The sequence below is a fragment of the Oryctolagus cuniculus genome, chromosome 8 (genome assembly GCF_051225735.1).
Source record: "Oryctolagus cuniculus isolate XC-2025 breed Fujian yellow rabbit chromosome 8, ASM5122573v1, whole genome shotgun sequence".
Classification (NCBI taxonomy): domain Eukaryota; kingdom Metazoa; phylum Chordata; class Mammalia; order Lagomorpha; family Leporidae; genus Oryctolagus; species Oryctolagus cuniculus.
Window position 1 is genome coordinate 22,865,781 of NC_142874.1, and position 16,843 is coordinate 22,882,623.

Consider the following 16,843-nt stretch of genomic DNA (forward strand, 5'->3'; position numbering starts at 1 on the left):
TGTTTAGAAGAACTGTTTTTTAAGTCTTTTTAAAAATTTTTTAAACATTTTTAAAGGCAGAGAGAGAGTCAGACACAGAGAGGTTTTCCATCTGTTCACTTCTCAAATGGCCATCAATGGGCAGGGCTGGGCCAGGCCAAAACCAGGAGCCAGAAGCTTCCTCTGGGTTTCCCACATGGGTGCTGGGGCACAAGGACTTTATCCATCCTCTGCCGCTTTCCCAGACACAGTAGCAGGGAGCTGGATCAGAAGTGGAGCTGCTGGAACACAAACTGGCACCCATATTGAATACCAGCACTGCAAGCCGTAGCTTAATCTGATACACAACAGTGCCAGCCCCCTTAAGTGTAGTTTCTTGTGGAACACTAGATGATGTATTCACAGAAAATAGCTCATAGCATGTTTCCACAGCAGACATTTCTGAAATGGCTTCCAATGTCCCACATACATGACTGCCATATTTTTATGTGAACTCTCTTCATGTGTGTGTGTGTGTGTTACCTTTTATTTTTTTTTATCTGACCAGAAGATTACAAAGATGATTTGTCTTCTAGTTCAGATATTCTTTCTTCTCCTTCACCGAGTCTGCTATTATGGCCTTCCATTGCATTTTTACTTGATCTATTGAATTCATTTCTAATATTTCATTTTGATTTCTCCTTAAAATCTTAATTTCACAGGAAAAATATTCATTCGTGTCATATATGTCTCCTTCAGTTCATGGATTTCCTTCTGAGTGCCTTTGAGTAATCCTATGGTTAACTGTTTTTATTCTGCTTCTGGCATGTCCTCAATCTCTTCATCTTCCCATTCTAATATTGGAATGTCATTGTGTTTCTTTGTGGGGATCATGTTTTGTCTTTCTTATTCTTGTGTCTTGAATTTCTGTGTTTGCTTTCAGGCATTTGTGCAGTTGATTTTTGTATTTTTCCTCTGCTGGCTTTTAACTTTGGGCTGTGCCTCTGTGGCTTAGTGAAATCTCTGCACTTTCTGTGAATACCAAGAGGTGAGTGTGGGTGTGGCCAGGGAGCTCTGGTCATTGCTCCAGGATGAGGCGAGTATCCATGGTAACAGAAAAATTGGGCATGGTAAATCTCAGTACCCAGCTACACTCTGCACTTTGTCGTGTAACTACCAAGACCCTACAGTCTGAGCACACAAGGCTCCCACAGTGGCTGGGTCCAGAGGTTTCTGTCTGCCCTGCCAGTCTGTCTAGTAAACAGAGGCTGACGTTCACCAAGACGGCTTCACATAGGCATCTTGATTCTCGGAGGCCATGGGAGCCTTACCCTCCCAAGTGGTAAGATTGCTCAGCCATCTCCAAGCCAGACTCAAAGTCAGTGGGGACTGAGGATTGTTCCCTATACTAGAATCTCTGAATCACACACGTGTAAAGAGCCACTGGCTGAATCTGCTCCCTTCCCACCACTGCCACCAGCACTGGTGAGAAGACGTTCTGTCTCAGCCAGTTGCTGTGTACACACACAAAGGCTTCTACAGCTGCTGCCCAAACCCAAAATGGCTCCTGCCCTTTCTCAGCTGGGCAGCGGGCAATACTGTGTGGAAGTTGGGGCAATATTAATGTGTCGTCTCTCTTTCACTGGGCAACCACTAGCAACTGCTAGGAACCACTGACCCCCAGGGCTCCACAATGGACTCATGCCATGCTCTCTCTACAGCTATATCACCACGGGTTGCTACCGTCTGGTCTCACCTCTGTCTCCAAACTACCACCTGCTCCGGCTCTGAGCTGCTGCAGTTGTCTGTGTTCATACTGTGTGTCTGCATCCTCCACACAGGTCCACGGAGTTCTTCCTTTTGTAGGATTTCCAGTGCAGTTTTCTCTCCAATTCTCCCATGAGAGTGCACTTCCTACACTTTTTTAAAAAGTTTTTTTAAGGATTTTTATTCAGAGAGAGAAATGCACAGGAAAGAGAGGGCTTTAATTAGTGGGGAAAGAAGTCTAGAAGCTAGATTGGGTCCATACCATGCAAAGAGCAGGCTGGTATGAGGAAGCATGCAGGCAGGAAAGCAGAGGCAGGGCAGAGGCCATAAAGCCTTGCCCTCAGAGGTGCAGTGCAATAGGGGTGCGCAACCGAAAAAGGGAGGGACCCACCATGCTCCAGGCCCTTTATCTATCCCAAAGGTGGTGGTTACATCGTCTGATCGGCAGGTGAGCGTCCAGGTGAGATCAACAGGGGCATGAGATCACACAGGGGGTGTGGTCTCCAGCTTACAAATCTGATCAGTTTTATCCTGTCTGCCTGCCTGCATCATTCCCCCCTCAGAGAAATTCCAGACTGTAATCTTAAGGGACGCTGGAGGGTGTCGAATCATTATATCTGCTATAGCTGCTTCCTGTTGATTAGGGGCATAGTACAGGACTTGCCTGCCTGGGGTCTGGAAGTCTTCGCCTATCTCATCTAATGAATTTGTTTTATGAGCTGGAGAATTTTTGGTCACCACCAATGCCTGTGTTCCCTGCATGGCCAGTTGTTCTTAGCAGTTGTTGAGTTCTGAAACATTTAAGTTTGTTAATTAGCATAAGCAAAACTGGAACAAAGCCAACTGCAAGTGGTGTGCCCTTCAGATAGAAAGAACTTATCTTACAGACTTCCAGATAGTGGGTGGTGATAGGCTACCCTTATGCAGAGTATAAAACCATTTAGCTTGAGTGTAGAGGATTATAGTAAAAGAACCTAATAAGGAGTTTATTGTCAATAACGACTCCCAGAGAGAATCAAAAGAGGAGGCAGGTACAGCATGTCTGCCTTAAGGTGCAGCAGTCTTGATACAACAAAAGCAAAAGCTTCACTAAACTTTTTGTTTTTGAAGAGATATCTAAGATCCTCAGTTGACTTCAGGAATAATCAGATGTGCCTTTTGAGTTCACATGTGAAGACTTTGAGCATGACCACCTCAGTACACATTTTTTTTTTTTTTACTGTTTATCCTTGTCTAGTACAGTATGTCTTTCCCTAATCTGCCATATTGGAATCTCCCCAGTATGACATTCTTTGAAGCCAACCTTGCCCTCTTCCTTTTTTTCTCCTGAATTTCTCAAAAATTTTTCATCTCAGTCTTGTGACTCTTTCACTGAATGTTTCATAATTCATTAAGTTTCATTTATAATATTTTCTCTTCAGTTTAAACTTGATGGTAGAGACCATGTTTGCTTTGTTTGTGTTGACAAAAAATTAAGTCATTTGTCAAAAAAATATTTAGTTAACTGAAATACCTATGTTGATTATTAAATGCAGTAGCTAAAAATCATGGATCTTGGGGACATCTATCAGTTCTGGATCTTTCATTCACTACCTATGCTTACTTTCCTAATTATGGCATGTAAAATACTAATTTGCAACCTGCAAGGGACAGAATCAGGACAGCTGGCATATGATCCATTCTATATTTTTTTTTTTGACAGGCAGAGTGGACAGTGAGAGAGAGAGACAGAGAGAAAGGTCTTCCTTTTTGCCACTGGTTCACCCTCCAATGGCCGCCACAGCCGGGGCACTGCGGCCAGCGCACCGTGCTGATCCGATGGCAGGAGCCAGGTGCTTATCCTGGTCTCCCATAGGGTGCAGGGCCCAAGTTCTTGGGCCATCCTCCACTGCACTCCTGGGCCACAGCAGAGAGCTGGCCTGGAAGAGAGGCAACCGGGACAGATCCTGGCGCCCTGACTGGGACTAGAACCCAGTGTGCCGGTGCCGCAAGGTGGAGGATTAGCCTACTGAGCCACAGCGCTGGCCCCATTCTATTCTTGGTTACTATAGAAATACACCCAGAGGAACAAGGTATGCCAAGTCACCTAATCCAAGCTCCTTATAAACATGTTGTCTAGATATCTATGTTTAAGTTGCTATGAAAGAATATCATACACTGGGTGGTTTAAAAAATATTCTTCAGGGAAGATTTGGTGTCTGTTAAGGGCCTGCGTTCTGCATCATAGATGATTGTTCTCTGTGTTCTCACGTGGCATAAAGAGGGCTGGTGGGCTCTCTGGGGTCTTTTGTAAAAGCACTAATCCATTCATGTGGTCTTCACCCTCATCACTCAATCATCTCCCAAAGGCTGCACTGTCTAATATTGTTGTATTGGAGGTTAAGATTTCAACATATGAATTTGAGGGAACACATACCTTCAATCCATAGCACCAGAGCATGAGGCAAGTAGACTAGTGATCTTTGGTAAGAGGAAGCACCCTTATCTATGGTGCGCTTCTAGCAGGATGTCTCTGGTTTATGGTTGCTTATAGTAAATACACCTGAAATCTGTGGACTCAAGAGACTCGGTTCTCTGAATAATATCACAAAAGTTGTATGAAACTCTTGGTTAAAAAGGTGTTATTTCAAAACTTCAATTTTCCTACTCTGTAAGGTGACTGGCAAGAAGGTAACAGAAAACTTAAAAACAGTGTTGGAGATTTATGGGATGCTATCAAACTACCCAACATACAGGTCTTAGGGGTTTCTGAAGGTGTGGAAACAGAAAATGGATTAGAAGGCCTTTCTAGTGAAATAATTACAGAAAACTTCCCCAATTAGGAGAAAGAAAGGGACATCCAAGTACAGGAAGCATAGAGAACTCCTAAAAACACAACCAGAAAAGATATTCACCACAACACATTGTAGTCAAACTCTCCAAAGTAAAACCTAAAGGTAAGATTCTAAAATGTGCACAAGAGAAACGCCAGATTAATTTCAGAGGATCTCAAAGTAGACTCACAGCTGACATCTCATCAGAAACACGACAGGCTAGAAGGTAAAGCGAGAGATAGTCCACGTCTTAAAAAAAAAAAAAAAACTGTCAACCCAGAATACTGTACCATGCAAAGCACTTTCATTTATGAGTGAAGGTGAAATAAAGACCTTCCGTAACAAAAAGAAATTGAAAGAATTTGTTGCAACTCATGCAGCCTTACAAAACATGCTTAAGGATGTGCTACACAAAGAAAACACAGAAACATGGTTATCACTATGAAAGAATGAGAAGCAGAAAATAACCCAGTAAAGGTATAATATAAATCCAAAGTAAACAACAGGGATATTTGAGCAAAAACAGCAGGGCCAAGTCGTTGCTCATCAATAGTAACCTTCCACATAAAGGGCCTCAACCCTCCAATTCAAAGATACAGACTGGCTAAATGGATTAAAAAACAAAACCCATCTATTTTCTGCCTAAAAGAAACTCATCTCACCAACAAAGATAAACACAGACTGAAAGTGAAAGGATGGAAAAAGATATTCCATGCTAACAGAAACCAACAAGAACTTGTGTAGCCATCCTAATATCAGAGAAAATAGACTTTAACATAAAAAATGTTAGAAGAGATGAAGAAGGGCAATATGTAATGATTAAGGGATCAATTCAACATGGAAGATGTGATTATAATAAATGTATAGACACCCAATTAAATGGTACCTGGCTAATTAAAAGAAATGTTAATGAATCTAAAGGGAGACACTGACTCCAATGCAACAGTAATGGGGACTTCTATACCCCACTTTCAGCAATGGACAGATCAACCAGGCAGAAAATCAACAAGGAAACAACAGACTTAATCCACACTATAGACCAAATGAACCTAAAGGATATCTACAGAACTTTTCACCCCTCAGTGGCAGAATACACATTCTTACCAGTGCATGGAACTTTCTCTAGGATAGACCATTTGCTAGGCCATAAAGCAAGTCTCAGGAAATTTTAAAAGATTGAAATCATACCATGCATCTTCTCTAACTACAATGGAAAAAACCTGGAAATCAACAACTTAAGAATCTCTAGATAACATGCAAACAAATGGAGACTAAACAACAGGGCTCTGAATGAACAGTGAGTCACAGAAAAAAATCAAGAGAAATAAAAACTTTCTGGAAACAAATGAAGAGAAAAATACATCATATCAAAATTTATGGGATGGGGCTGGCGCTGTGGCTCACTTAATCCTCTACCTGCAGCAACGGCATCCCGTATGGGTGCCAGGTTCTAGTTCCGGTTGCTCCTCTTCCAATCCAGCTCTCTGCTGTGGCCCGGGAGGGCAGTGCAGGATGGCCCAAGTGCTTGCGCCCCTGTACCCGCATAGAAGATCAGGAGGAAGCACCTGCTTCCTGGCTTCAGATTGGCACAGCGCCAGCCATAGCGGCCATTTGGGGAGTGAACCAACGGAAGGCAGACTTTTCTCTCTGTCTCCTTCTCTCTCTCTCACTGTCTATAACTTTACCTGTCAAATAAAAAAATTAAAAAAAAAAACTTATGGGACACAGCAAAAGCAGTGTTACGAGGGAAGTTTATAGCAGTTGGTGCCTACATGATGAAATTGGAAAGGTACCAAATAAATGAGCTATCTATGCATCTCAAGGACCTAGAAAAACAACAAACCGAATGCAAAATTAGTAGGAGGAAAGAAATAATTAAAATTAGAGAAGAAACAATATTGAAACAAAAAAATCAGAGAAACAAAAAGCTGGTTTTTGAAAAAATAAACCACACTGATACAAAATGGGTTAAAAAACAAGACCCATCTTTTCTCTGCCTACAAGAAACACATCTCACCAGTAAAAATTGCCATTTTTAGTCATAATTTTTAAAAAAGAGGGAGAAGTACCTAAATCAATAAAATCAGAGGTGAAAAAGGATATGTAACAACAAATACCACAGAAATAAAAAGAATCATCAGGAACTACTACATAAAGCTGTATGCCAAAAAATCAGGGAACCTAGAAGAAATGGATAGATTCCTGGACACATACAACCTACCTAAATTGAGCCATGAAGAGATAGAAAACCTACATAGACCAATAACCAAGATGGAGATTGAATCAGTAATAAAGACTTCCCCCACTCCAACAAAGAAAAGCCCAGAACCAGATGGCTTCACTGCTGAATTGTACAAGACATTTAAAAAGAACTAACTCCAATTCTTTTAAAGCTGTTCAAAACAACTGAAAGGGAGGGAATCCTCCCAAACTCCTTCTATGAAACCAGCATCACCTTAATTCCTAAACCAGAAAAAGATACAATAGAGAACTATAGAGCAATTTCTCAGATGAACATGGACACAAAAATCCTCAACAAAATACTAGCCAATAGAATCCAATAACACATCAGAAAGATCATTCACCAGGACCAAGTGGGGTTTATCCCTGGCATGTAGGGATGGTTCAAGATTTGCAAATCAATCAATGTGAACCATCACATTAACAAATTAAAGAACAAAACCCGCTGGTGCCGCGGCTCACTAGGCTAATCCTCTGCCTTGCGGCACCAGCACAGCGGGTCTAGTCCCGGTCGGGACACCGGATTCTGTCCCGGTTGCCACTCTTCCAGGCCAGCTCTCTGCTGTGGCCCCGGAGTGCAGTGGAGGATGGCCCAAGTGTTTGGGCTCTGCACTCCATGGGAGACCAGGATAAGCACCTGGCTCCTGCCATCGGATCAGCGCGGTGCACCGACTGCAGCGTGCTGGCCGCGGCAGCCATTGGAGAGTGAACCAATGGGAAAAGGAAGACTTTTCTCTCTGTCTCTCTCTCTCACTGTCCACTCTGCCTGAAAAAAAAAAAAAAACATATGATTGCCTCAATAGATGCAGAGAAACCATTTGATAAAATATAACATCCTTTCATGATGAAAACCTTAAGCAAACTGTGTATAGAAAGAACATACCTCAACACAATCAAAGCAATTTATGATAAACACAAGCCCAGCATCTTATTGAATGGGAGAAAGTTGGAAGCATTCCCACTAAGATCCAGAACCAGAAAGGGATGCCCACTCTCACTATTTCTATTTAATACAGTCCTGGAAGTTTTAGCCAGAGCCATTAGGCAAGAAAAAGAAATCAAAGGCATACAAATTGGGAAGGAGGAAGTTAAACAATCTCTATTTGCAGATGGCATGATTCTATATATATGGGATCCAAAAGACTCCACTAAGTGGCTATTGAAACTCATAAAAGAGTTTCGTAAAGTGGCAGGATATAAAATTAACATACAAAAGTCACCAGCCTTCGTATACACAGACAATGCCATGACTGAGAAAGAACTCTTAACATCAATCCCATTCACAATAGCTACAAAAAATATCAAATGCTTTGGAGTAAATTTAACAAAGGATGTTGAAGAAGGGTGGGAAGCGGGTGGAAGGAAGGTCAGGAGGGGAAGAATCACTATGTTCCAACATTTGTAAATGTGAAATGCATAAAGTTTGTATGCCTTAAATAAAATGTTTCTAGGTTAAAAAATAAAAATAAATTTCATCGACATATCTCAAAAATGCTAAAAAAAAAAAAAAGAAAGAAAGAAAAAACCTCCAAATACCAACATACTGGGGATTAGATTTCAATATATGAATTTGGAGAATTCACATTCCGTCTATAGAGTCATGGAATTCATAGAAGACAGGATGATGAGTCATGATGAGATCTCTACTTTAGAAAACAGGCACAACTGGCAGGGACTCATTTATTATTTCTTCAGATTGATGTATTCTTACCTCTCTCAAAAAGAAAAGTGCTTTGATTTTATTATGGAAATTGCTCATATACATGCTGAGATATAATAAAATAGAAACACAGAACTATTTCTTGAAGCCTGAGATTGTGCAACAGCCTTCTCAAGACATAAATTTGTGACCCAGAGCATGATCCAAGTAGTAGAAACAAGTGTCTTGAAGGAAAGTCAGAAAACTCACAGGAAGATTATTAACAGAAAAACAGTCATACACTACAGGATATAAATCACAGAGCAGAAGTCATCCTTCTAAGAAATCAGTTAAAATCTTAAGTAGCCTTAAAATCTTAACATTGGCTGCCTCAGAAATCTTCAAATGTGAATTTGTGTTCATCATATGCAGCCTTCATATGAGCCTAGAGTAAAATAATTTTCCATCTGTCATGCTTCATCACAGAATACCACCTTGCCCTTCTCAGAAGCACAGAAGAATTGTCACCCTCATGCACCTTACTTCCTCAGAACTAAACACCGCACTTACAAAAATCTCCCTTCTTTCCCACTTCTTCCTACCCCACTAATAAAATTTTAAAACTCTAAAATACTGTTATTTGATTAAATACTAAACAAATATTTTAAATAAATATTTAATATTATTAAATATTTAAAATATTAATTTTAATCTAAATGTATCCAATAAATAATCCAACTTTCAAATGTTTGCAAATGAAGAGTAATGCAATAAATTCATGTATCACTGAGAAATTTTAAATTTTTTCAAGTAAAAAAGTTCATTAAGACTTTGTGCAAGTCAGGGTGGGGCAATATGAAAATAAACCAGAACCATCAGAAGTAAAGATGAAATAAACTGTAACTCATCTATAAGAAGAATCCAGTTACCAAGATGTATGGGTAGATTTGGATGAATTATCTGCTTTTCTCGAAGTTCAAGTCAGCCCCCAAACCTTTGGGGGGAATCCTACACGGGAAAACCAACAAACCTGTCTGCAAATAACCCCTTATTATCACCAGTAGGCAACACCTAAAATGACAGAAGAGCAGGAAACCCAGTGGTTCCCACATCCTTCAAAGATAGCTATCTGAAGCCAACTGCTGCTGGTGGGAGTGGTGGGGAAGACAAGCAAGAAATTCACCAACCCAAGACACTGCACGGATGGAAGGCCGTCGTGCTCTTCTGTCCCTGCCGAGATGCAGGGAACACACCATACTCCAGACCCACCAGCAGCAGCGAGAAGTACATGATTTGGGAAAGATCAGAAATTTTATACAAGTCCAGCCCCCCAGATTCAGACACATACAATCTCCCTAAGACTAAAGTTGAAACAGGAGTATCAAGTAATGTTTCTCTCCTCACTACAATTCTTACTCCAAATACCAAAGGACAAACATCGGATCTCACAAGAGCTACTGAAATCTGAGAGTGTGACAAAAATACTGAGAAAATCCCAGTGCTTTCTGTATGCTGCCTCTGCTATGGCCTAGCTTATGAAATACCCTAAATTAATTTCGGGTGCTGGCCTAGAAATCTGATTCTTGAGTTCAACCTTACTGAATGGCTTATTTTTTGTTTTGTTTGGCAAATACTCTGTGCATGCAAACACAGTGGTAGGCATGGGCAAGATCTCACGGAGAACCCTGACTCCCATTACCATACGGTAGTAGCTTGGCAGGTAGGACCAGAGTTCATGTCTAAAGTCCACTGTCACGGAGATTTCTTCTTCCACAATAGCTCTTGATTGAGTCTTCACTTTTTTTTTTTTTTTTGGACAGGCAGAGTGGACAGTGAGAGAGAGAGACAGAGAGAAAGGTCTTCCTTTGCCGTTGGTTCACCCTCCAATGGCCGCAGCGGCCGGCGCGCTGCGGCCGGCGCACCGCGCTGATCCAATGGCAGGAGCCAGGAGCCAGATGCTTTTCCTGGTCTCCCATGGGGTGCAGGGCCCAAGCACCTGGGCCATCCTCCACTGCACTCCCTGGCCACAGCAGAGGGCTGGCCTGGAAGAGGGGCAACCGGGACAGAATCCGGCGCCCCGACCGGGACTAGAACCCGGTGTGCCGGCGCCGCTAGGCGGAGGATTAGCCTAGTGAGCCGCGGCGCCGGCCAAGTCTTCACTTTTATTCCCACTTCCACCACCCCAGCACAAATGGTATTATATTGAACATAACTTGCAACACAGAAATTTGCCTGTTTGTGATCTCTCCCCTAGCTTTCTACACCATCCATAAAACCTTTCATAAATCTTTATTAAACACTGCTTTTCTCATGCCAGCCCCTGTGCAAGAATCTTCAGTAGATTCCCATGTCCTACATTCTGATATCCATGACACCAGTGAAGACAAGCTAATCTATGGACAGTGCTGGAAGGCCTAACAAAATAATTAGGAATATAAGATGACACTACTTAAGCTCCATTCAAGTTTTAAAAAACAGGATAGAATTATAAGACTGAAGCCCATGGAGTTGCATTTGGAAAATGTTGTATACGAGAACTATATCAGTGTCCATTCAAAAAGTATCAACTACACAGAGATGCAATAGTCCTCCATTATCTACCAAGGATATGTTTTAAGACATTCTGCAGATGCCAGAAATCATGGATAGTACCATATATATATACCATGGATACTTTTCACTAGACATATATACTTGTGATAGTTTCATTTACATATTAGTCATGGCAAGAGATTTCCAAAAAAATCTAACAAAATTAACAATTATTAAAAATACAATGCTATTTAAAATATGAATTGCTTATTTCTGGATTTTCCATTTAGTATTGTCGGACCACAGCTGACTATCAATAACTGAAAATGCTGAAAGTCAAACCATATAATTTCAAATAAAACATAGTTAACTAAATAAAAAACTATTAAATAGTTTCACTGAAAGAGTACAGACAAGAGGTAGCAACTGCAAGAAACAGTTTTTATCCATAGGCTTGAGGGAACAAAGAGAAAAGGGTGAAATTGTTAAAACTTAGAAACTTGGAGGAGAGGCTTATGCTTGATGGTTAAAATCTCCATTCCATGATTTGTTTGCCCTTAACTAGGACTTCAGTTGTTTGGTGTCTTAGTTTGTTTGGGGTGCTATAACAGGTATTTCTCACAGTTCTGGAGGCTGGGAAGTGCAAGGTCAAGGTAGCAATGGCTTTCATCTCTGGTGAGGGCTCACTTCCTGTTACTACAAGGCACCATTTCACTATGTCCTCACGTGATGGGAGGGACAGGCGGCTTTCTGTTTCTTCTTGTAAATGTGCATGTGTAAGGGCTACATTTTAAATGTAATCATCTCCAAAAGGCCCCACCTCCTCCTTGGAGATTAGAAGTCCAACATATGAATTTGGGGAGTACCCATGCATTTAGACTATTTGAGTAGTCCTGACAGGCTGAGAAAACCTCCAGGCCTGATGGGTCTGAATCCTCAGTACCCTGCTTTAGTCACGCTAATTTTCCACTAGCGTTTACAAATGGATATGAAAGTACTGAAGTACCCCTAGAAAACCCCTTAATTTCCAATGGTGCCTCCACTGTATAACATAAGCCAATTTCCCTTACATTTCCAGATGTAAAGTACTGAATACGTTCTTTTGAATTGTTTTTGTTGTGTTTTGTTGATGAAATGCCAAAATATAGGCCGGTGCCGCAGCTCACTTGGCTAATCCTCCACCTGAGGCACCAGTACCTCGGGTTCTAGTCCTGGTTTGGGCACCGGATTCTGTCCTGGTTGTTCCTCTTCCAGTCCAGCTCTCTGCTGTGGGCCGGGAGGGCAGTGGAGGCTGGCCCAAGTGCTTGGGCCCTGCACCCGCATGGGAGACCAGGAAGAAGCAACTGGCTCCTGGCTTCGGATCGGTGCAGCACACCGGCCATAGCAGCCATTTGAGGGGTGAACCAATGGAAGGAAGACCTTTCTCTCTGTCTCTCTCTCACTGTCTAACTCTGCCTGTCAAAAAAAAAAAAAGAAAGAAATGCCAAAATATTACATATATTAGATCAAACAGGAAATATGACATGAATTACACAGTAACTCTAAAGAGCAGAACATTTAGAAATGGATTTGGTCTCAGAAACTAACACAAACTGTATCATTTATGGAAACTGATTAATAGTGCTTCACTGCTTCATCAATGTCCAGCATTGTGGCCCAGTTGGTTAAGATACCACCCTCAACACCAACATCCTATATGATCACCAGTTCAAGTCCTAGCTGTTTCACTTCTGATCCAGCTATTTTACCTACTTCATATAGTTCTCACTACAACTTGCTAAGGTATGTATTATTGTCCCCATTTTACAGACAACAAAACTGACCCAGATTGACTTTCCCAAAGCTATTCAAATAATGGACAACACAGCACCAAAACACACTTTTCTACTACCAAGTCTTGATTGTCACACCATTCCACACTATTGCTTATTATAAATATAATTCATAGATATAGTAAATCAAATTATCCCATGGGATTACTACTTTAGTAATGTAAATAAATTCTGAGACATGATCTAAATAAACTTCATGAGTTATGCTGATCTGTATTTTTAGTGATTCAGTTAACTTTTCCCTCCTTATCAGATGTCTAAAACTCAAAGTTCAACAAATATTAATAAACATGATTTGTATAATCATTCCTTGTCCCTTTCCAAGAAAAAAGTCATTTTACAATCAGCGTTTCTGTAATTAGTATTTTTCCCTTTTTGTAACAGATCTAAGACACCTATTAATTTGACTTACATTTCTTTTGTCTGTTATATAGTTCACACCTAGGTTTGTGTTGCACTACGTCTTCACTGCATACATATTACAACACCCTCATGGCTTCCTTTTGAAATGGCTCCTGCTCTATGACATTAGTGGTATGTATTAAAAACAGACAGTAGGGTGGCTGCTAAGATCTGGCAACAATGAATTCTATCACTTACACCTTAAGTCAGATTCTCCCTTTCAAACTCCATTTCTGAACCTCATTTAACCCTTTCTCTCAACTAGTTAATACCAAATGCCTAGATCTTCATAGACTCCTTTGTCTGCAAAAGGATGTCCTTCTAAGTCATTGAGACTCTGGGCCAGAAGCACTCCAGGTACTTAAGGTATAACACTGAGCACAAGAGACTCAAATCTGCCGGGGGGGGGAGTTTCTGTTCTACTGGGACCTCCCCATCAAAATTCTATCCTTGAGTGTCTTTGCCGGAATGAGGAAATTTCAGATTATGGTATACAAGGTATGGAGTTTTTGCTTAAAAAAAAAACTTATTAATTAAAATATCCTGACATAAGTGGGATGCATTTACCCTTTCCTCCTTTCTCCTGTGAAATGAATTTTTAATTTAAAAATATAATGATGTATTATGGAAAAATGTATAGGGATGTATAAAACTAAACTGTTGTATCAAAAATTCTCAAACATCATTAAGCAGTTTCCATTTTCCCTTTCTGCATGAGTATGTTTCCTGAGGACACCACTGGGGTAAAAACTCTTGCTCAAGTTCGCACAGCCAGCAGGCCAGAGAGTAGAAACCCAACCCGACCTAACTTAATTCTCAGAGCAGGGTTCAAGGCCCTAAACTCAGGTTGCCTCAGCATGCATAGTATCCACACTGCTGGCGTACAAGGTGGCACCATGCACCTGCACAGCCCGCGTTCCTACCTGGAGGTGAAACCCAGAAGCGTGCCGTCACCACGCTGCCACTGCGGTTGCTACAAAAACGAGGTCCACACACAGTTTCCGGTCGTTCCTGCCATTGTGAAAACCAGCACCGCGCCGTCTCCACACCGCGCCGTCCTCACACTGTCCTCACTTGACAGGGAAAAGAGAAGGCGCCATGTGTCCAAGCCACCATGTTAGGTCCACACACAGCTTCCAGTCATTCCTGCTGTTGTGAAAACCAGCACCGCACCATCTCCATGCCGCCATCGTGGTTGTTATAAATACGAGGTCCACACACAGCTTCCGGTCATTCCTGCCGTTGTACACACCGCACCGCGCCGTGTCCACACGGCCATTCCGCGCCGCCCTCACACTGCCCCAGTTGGCGGGGAGAAGGGAAAGCGCGCCACGTCTCCCGCTCCCGGAGCTGCAGGGCTCCCGAGCGGCTCGCGCACGTCCGTTCCCTCGTCAGCCTCCGCGACGCCCCGGACTGGCGCCCGGGCAGGGCCTGCGGCGGGCGCGGCGCCTCCCTCCGCCATGGCTGCCCTCCGGAAGAAGCTGGTGGTGGTGGGAGCCGGCGCCTGCGGCAAGACGAGCCCGCTGGTGGTGTTCAGCCGCGACCACTTCCCGGAGGAGTACGTGCCCACGGTGTTCGAGAACTACGTGGCCGACGTGGAGGTGGACGGCCGGCGGGTGGAGCTGGCGCTGTGGGACACGGCCGGCCAGGAGGAGCACGACCGCCTGCGGCCGCTGTCCTACCCGGACACCGACGTCGTGCTCCTGTGCTTCGCCATCAGCAGCCCGGACAGCCTGGAGAACGTGCCGGCCAAGTGGGCCCCGGAGGTCCGGCACTTCTGCCCCGGCGTGCCCCTCGTCCTGGTGGGGAACAAGAAGGACCTGCGGAACGACGCGGGCACCAGGCGGGCGCTGGCGGCCTGGAAGCAGGAGCCCGTGCGGCCTGAGGCAGGCAGGGACGTGGCCAGCAGGATTGGCGCCTTCGGCTACCTGGAGTGTTCGGCGAAGACCAAAGAGGGCGTGAGGGAGGTGTTTGAGATGGCCAAGAGGGCTGCTCTGCACGCCAGACGCGGCAAGAAGAGGTGGGGCTGCCTGGTCCTGTGAAACCTTGCGGCTCGGTGCGAGTGGCGTGTTCGCGGGGCTTCCTGTCTGCTTATTGGCGTGTTTTTTTTTTTTTTTTTTCATTTATCAGTGGTTTACCAAAGACTGCAAACCGGAAGTCACCTTGCTACAGTGTTTAGAAGTCAACCGTGGTCAATGATATCCAACTCGGCCACCACCACCATCCCCCCCCCCCCCGCCACTGTCCTGTACCCTAACCCTGCCTGACACAGCAGGTGCTGTGAATTTCTTCACTTCTTCTTTCTTGAAAGAGAAAGCAGGTGTCTCTTGTGAATGAGGTTGGAACTACTTTAAAACCAGCATCCCACCTGGCAGCTGCAGGGTACTCTGATGCGTTACCACTGCGGAGCTTTGCTCCTTAGCAGATCTCATTGGTGTACCTCTGGGTATCCAGTTTGTTTCAAAAAAAAAAAGGGGGGGGGGGAGTGGGGACTCAGCCAGCAAAACCCAAGTCCATGCGGCTGTGGCAGAGTTACAGCTCTGTGGTTTCAGGTTTGTTACCTTATGGTTCCTGTGTAATTAGTGCCACTTAATGTATGTTACCAAAAATAAATATATCTACCCCAGGCTAAATGTGGTTTTGGTATAATTGGATTGCATAATACCGATATTTGCCAACCCTTCAGAATGTGTATTGGCTTGTAAAAAAAAAAAAAAAGTAGTGTTTGAAAAAAATTGAGATTGAAGTTTCAATTTCAGTTTTGAAATTCCCACTGTGTTACTATCTCTGGTAAAAGATAACCACATCACTTGTTTTCTACCTATATCAGTACCTGTTTCCAGAGATGAGCTAAGTCAATAGGACTTTGTTTTCACACCTGAGGCAATTAGAATCTGTGGAAGGTGCTATAATCTCTCTCACCTGGCCTGCAGGCTCTGGCTGTAATTCACAGCGCTTTTTCTCTTCACTGGGTCTAGGTTCCCTCACAGAGAAATTGCCAATCTTAAAGGTGGAACTTGATTTCCCGCTTCGCTTTAGTGGACTAATTTTTTTCCCCTGTACTTGTTAATTTTTCCAACTAATAAAATAAAGGTAGTTTCAGCCCCAAAAACAGTGCTGAAGTTTTTTGAAACCTGAAATGGCAAGAAAGGTGGTAATGGAGGACAGATTTCAATGTCACTGTTAGTCTAAATTATTAAGCAACCAGATAGGATTTATAAAGATTTAAAATATATCTTCATGGTGGGAATAAACAAACATTATCTTGGTTTGTAGCTCCATTCCGAATTCTGTAAAACACTGGTAGAAATGGTTTGCAAACTTGTTCAGTACAGGGCCACATCATAAGTATCTTAGGCTTTCCAGACCATTCTTTGTTGTGTATTCTTTTTTTGGTGGTTTATTTTATTAACAACCCTTTAAAGAAATAGAAAGCATTCTTAGCGCTATGCAAAAACAGGCCCCAGGCCAAATTTAGTCCATTAGCTGTAGTTTGCTGTCCCCTAGAAATGAGGTTCTGGGTGTCTGGTTCCACCACAACCTTCTCTGCTATTGTCTACATACATGTCTAAGATGTACAAGGTGAACTTTTTCACTGGAAGTTTTGTGACTGGCCGAAACAGAGGTAAACTTAAAAATTCTGATTACATTTTTTCTTT

At 42.8% G+C, this 16,843-nt stretch overlaps 1 protein-coding gene and 1 long non-coding RNA gene across 3 annotated transcripts in view; one reads left to right on the forward strand and one right to left on the reverse strand.

Annotated features, from left to right (window-relative positions):
• LOC149124912 (uncharacterized) overlaps positions 1-16,843 on the reverse strand; it is a 189,069-nt gene that overhangs the window by 169,411 nt on the left and 2,815 nt on the right. The window lies entirely within an intron of this gene.
• LOC149124914 (transforming protein RhoA-like) lies at positions 14,110-16,168 on the forward strand. 2 transcript variants are annotated; one of them, XM_089302150.1, is made up of 2 exons: positions 14,110-15,204; positions 15,315-16,168. In XM_089302150.1, the coding sequence occupies exons 1-2, from the start codon at positions 14,645-14,647 to the stop codon at positions 15,361-15,363; spliced, it is 609 nt and encodes a 202-aa protein (XP_089158276.1). In that variant the 5' UTR covers positions 14,110-14,644; the 3' UTR covers positions 15,364-16,168. The 2 variants fall into 2 exon arrangements, with proteins under 2 accessions (XP_089158276.1, XP_089158277.1); XM_089302151.1 differs by lacking the exon at positions 15,315-16,168 and having other exon boundaries at positions 14,110-15,257.